This window comes from Sprattus sprattus, assembly GCF_963457725.1.
Source record: "Sprattus sprattus genome assembly, chromosome: 19".
Lineage (NCBI taxonomy): Eukaryota > Metazoa > Chordata > Actinopteri > Clupeiformes > Clupeidae > Sprattus > Sprattus sprattus.
Window position 1 is genome coordinate 21,186,501 of NC_137917.1, and position 5,000 is coordinate 21,191,500.

General features: G+C 45.9%; 1 protein-coding gene across 2 annotated transcripts in view; it reads left to right on the forward strand.

Moving 5' to 3' along the window:
- Positions 1 to 5,000, forward strand: part of sema6cb (semaphorin 6Cb) — a 35,381-nt gene that overhangs the window by 10,877 nt on the left and 19,504 nt on the right. For both annotated transcript variants that reach the window (XM_080857436.1, XM_080857437.1), the window contains exons 11-13: positions 54 to 227; positions 764 to 901; positions 3,611 to 3,688. In XM_080857436.1, coding sequence (XP_080713562.1) covers positions 54 to 227; positions 764 to 901; positions 3,611 to 3,688 — 390 coding nt within the window. The remainder of the gene's footprint in view (positions 1 to 53; positions 228 to 763; positions 902 to 3,610; positions 3,689 to 5,000) is intronic.

Consider the following 5,000-nt stretch of genomic DNA (forward strand, 5'->3'; position numbering starts at 1 on the left):
AAATCTCACTCACCGTACCATACCTTCCTCTCCCAATACGTGTGCGTATGTAGGTTCAAGCTGACCCAGCTTGCCGTGGACACCTCAGCCGGGCCCTACAAGAACCACACAGTGCTGTTCCTGGGCTCGGAGGACGGGCACGTGCTGAAGGTGCTGGCCAGCACCCACGCCAACACCACCTTCGGCACTCAGCTCCTGGAGGACGTCGACGTTTATAACCCGGCTAAGTGAGTACCAGCCGACCCTGAATTACCTCCCCTGTGTGATGTTCAACTCTTAGCAGGCCATGTCGGTAACAAACGAGACAAGTGGAAGGCTGCTAAGCAACGCTAATTTACCTCAGTCACGCTGCCCTTAACGAATGTTTGATTAGGTTCTTTTGGCTCTGCTGAGAAGAAAAGAACATTTAAAATGTATCTGACAGAGTCACTTTGAACCTCTTTCTAAGGTAAATGAGTAAGACAGTTAATCGCTTAAATTGACCGTAGCGTGGGGGGAAAAAACTGTTCTTAGTCGAACTGGGACATAAATTAAGCCCCTAAATTGAAACACATCGCAAGAACTAAAATATTGCCGCTGCCTGCAGTACCTCTCTAGGGTATGAAACGAGTCTAGTTTTTGCTTTCAGTCCTACTAATGAACATGCTATAGATTAAATGTTAAATTTGACTGTACTAAACCCAAGGGCTCGGCCCTCTGGTTGCTGCTGAGTGAGCTCCGTGGCTGACGCGTGTATCTCTGTCTGCTCTGCTGCTCTGTGAAGGTGTAACGTCCAAGGGGAGGACCGGCGCGTGCTGGGCCTGGAGCTGGACAAGGATCACCACGCTCTCTTCGTGGCCTTCTCCGGCTGCGTGGTCCGCGTGCCCCTCAGCCGCTGCGCCGACCACGGCTCCTGCAAAACGTAAGTACAGACGCCGCGGCTACTGACTACGTTGATCTCAAAACAAATACACGTAGTGAATACAGATAGCCAATGCAGATCTCAGCGTGTGTTAATATAGTGAAGGCCAGCTGAAAACATTGTGCCTAGAATCAGAAAAACACAAGTACTGCTACTAAACGAAGACCACAATCTAGAGTTTGTGCAGGTTTGAGCACCACAACGTATCTGGCAAAAGTGTACACACATCAAACCTATTGAAAGGTGACCCGTCAACAAACACTATGCACATAATATGGTTATCTGACTCTGGAAGGTCTGACTAATCAAGGTCAATCTTTCCCCATGTGGGGGGGGGGGGGGATGTGGGGGAGCAGTTATTAGAGTTCAAAATATAGCCCTCAGAGGCTGCGATCCAGTTCAGTACTGAATGGAGGGGTATATTTATAGTCATTTGCCCCGAGTTCCTAACCCCTACCCGCAGTGATTAGTTCATCCGACTGGGGACATATATCTCCCATAGCATGACAGCCTCTCACTGCAAGGGCTTGGAGGAGCCCCAGCGGCGTTTACACAAAGTGGAACCATCTGATTGGACAGAGGCCAACAGTGACCAGATTTCTTTTTCTTTTCTTTTTTTTTCTTCCTTGAGTTTTTTTTCTCTTCCCTCTTCACTTCTTTCCGTGCTTCTCTTCTCTTCTTTCACTGGGGGGAAATGAAAAGGACTCATTTCTACTTATGCAAGCCATGAAAATCCCATCCCAGAGTTGTTTAAAGACAGCGGAATCACGCTGCCGCTGTGCCGAAACGGATTACAGCGCCACTAATCACTTAACACTTATGTCAGTCTCATCTGCTCGGAGCTTTCATCCAGCTTCACAGTTTGCCTGACATCAACCAAATCACGCTCCACGCAACTCTTCTTTCCCTTCCACTCTCTCCTTCCCTGCCTAGTTTTCAGTCCTTATTTACCATTTTCTACAATACTTTTCATTGATTATTGATAATCCATAACTGATTGTGGAAAATTATTAAGTTGGTTAATCAATTTCAACGTGACAGCCCAGTTGTAGGTAAAGTGCTTAGCGTGGCCTCTTGCTTCACAATGCAGATCTAGATTATCGAGCAGTTGACTTTTAGCCAGTTTACCACTCCCACTCACTTCTCCAGCTTTGCCTTGAGGCCAGAGCCGCCATGGCATTGTTCTGTCTAGTGACCTTGCTTAATACGTCTGGTCTAGGTTGCTTTTTGCCAAGTCATTGTGTCTCTGACCGCCTCTGGCATTCAGCCACTCATGTTTGTCCGTCTATCAGACTAATAACTCATTCAGTCACTCAGTCACCCATCGCCTGTAGGAGTCGAACCAAATTCAGATCACCACATTGACTCAAACGGCATTGGGGTTTAAAGAGGAAACGCTCTATCCGGTTCACAGGGCTGGAACATGGCACTTAACTGGGCTCTGTCATTAAAAACCACCAGATTTACTGAGAGAAAGTGAGAGGGAGAGGATCCAAACCAGTGTTTTTCCCCCAACTGGAGAAATTAGTGGACGTAGTCTTCTCAGTTGCCCGCCCATGAATTAATCCCATTGACAGAACAGGGAAAAATTTAAATGGCAGCAAATAAATCTTTACAACGAGATCATTTGGTATTGATTAATTTTAATTTAAAAAAAATCAGTCTTGTTTTTTCATTAAAACAAGGATTAAAGAACATTTCAGAACTGACACATTTCTGATAAGATGGACAAACAAGCACGTGTGTTACATCATGGAGTCACACAGGTACAGTTATATTCAATAGGAACTCTGACAATGTCAAAGAAGACAGAACTGGTTTCAATAATATATATACATATTATTGCGCTTCTGATTATTCCCAACCATTTGAGGCTTGAAACTTCATCATCATCATCATCATTATCATCATCATCATCATCGTCTACTGGAATTACTGTTGGCTTTGCCCCTCTGTCAAATTGGATGGAGCAGCCGGTTCCAGACCTCTCCATCATGGCCCCAAGATGAAAAACATAACCTCGGACTATAAAAGATGCACACTAAAGAAGCTCTATAATTTGTGTTTAAATGCTAACAGTGCTCGCTCGGTCAGCACTTTGTTAAGGCACAGAGATTATTTTCTGCCCCCTCCCCAAAAAAGGATATCTCATGAAGTACACAAAATGGAATAGTGCAAAGTTCTTGTATTTGACGTACATTTTCTGGAACACCCTCCCCGAACTTTGTCAGCAACCACCAAGTACAGAAGCGTGGTGGAGGCAAGCTTACAGCCATCTCCCTTCCTCCCAACCCCAGCGCCTTTCCTTCCCCCAAATTAATTTCCTCGTTTTCTTGGCAATCTCCAGGTCGAACGCTGTCTTCGAATCCCCCCTCCCGTTAGGAAAACCCGACTCGTGGCGTTGTGTGTGCTCTCTCCAAACACTGCGACTGGCTGTGCCTGTGTGTTGTTTCTTGGCAGTGGCGAGAGCATCTGTAGTGAAATGCTGTTAATGGGTCAGTGGAGGAGGAGGGAGCCAAGCTCCCCGCCACATCTGGTGGAAGTTTACAAGTCTGTCTCTCACTCTCCTTCTCTCTCTCGCCCTCTTTCTCTTTCCCTCTCTCTCCCTTTCTCTCTTCCTCCCTCCCTCTCCCTCTCTCCCTTTCTCTCTCCCTTTTTCTCTCTCTCTCTCTCTCTCTCTCACTCTCTCTACTCTGCTCTGTCTTTCAGGAGCTGCCTGTCCTCACGAGACCCCTACTGCATCTGGCTGAAGATGGGGATGTGCGCCACCGTGGCGCCTGGAAACAAGTGAGTTGTGCGCACACACACACACACACACACACACACACACACACACACACACACACGGACAGATGCATATGCACACAAGCTCCGTGATTCTCTCTACAGACAGACACACACACACACACACACACACACACTGACACATATGCACACATGCTCTGTCGTTCACTCTACAGACATACACATACTCAAGCGCTCTCTCAGACACGCACACAGCCTGTCACACATTTTCATAAACACACTCAAAATTACATGCATGAGGAAAGACACCACACTGTGGTGTAAATCTTGTCCAATGATCTCAGCTATTATATGAGAAGAAAAACTATCTTCCATCTGTACAATACTGCACAATTGTGGCTTTGCAGCACTTATCTTTTGATGTAGTACATACAATTAGTTTGGTCGATTAATTGACAAATTGATTCAAAGTTAACATGGAAAAGGTTGGGCTGGCCAGCTAGGAGCATACGAGTTTAAATAGGCGCTATATATATATATATTGATTGGTGTGCGCTGTCGAGAAGATCTGTGGCTCTGCAGCTCTATATCTGCAGAGGAATTATGGCCATCAATCCTGGCCGTCCATCTTGTTTGCTCATGAGTGGCAAACATTCATCACGTGTGCAATCGCATGGAAATTAAAGCCGGGGACCTCAGTCTGGTGTGTTTACAGAGGCAGCTGGTCGTATTGATTCCCCGTGACCTGCGTATAATTTATTTATTCATTCATATGAACTGGAAAGAAGCCATTTGACACTCAGAAGTATTGATCCGACAGCGGCTCAGAACACTGAGATTGTGCAAGGTAAAGGCCAATCAATCCCCTTCGCTCACTTGCCCGCTCTCTCTCTCTCTTTCTCCTACTCAATCTCTTTCTTTCTCTCTTTCTCCTACTCAAATTCTTTCTTTCTCTCTCCAATGCTCTCCCTCTTTCTATTTCAGAATTAGGATTTGGCTGTTGGGCCTTGTGCAGCTCTCTGCCTGTGAGTGGAATAACAGTGCTATTTGTTCTCCCAAATGGCTTCATAATACTCAGGCCTTACTTTGTAAAGCATTGTTTCAGCACATCTATAAATCCATTTCATTGGGATTTTTTGGTTGAGAATTGGAGCCCAGAAATTGGCTGTAAAACCTTGCTGTGAAATGCACAGCACGCCTGAGATGGCGCAAGTCTGTTTATTGAGACGGGGATGAAGCGAGTGTACCAAACAGATTTGAATGAATTATTACTCTTCTCCTCCCTCCCTCCCTCCCTCCCTCTCTTTCCCTCCCTCCTTTCCTTAACGTCATCGTGGTACCCAATGCATCTCTC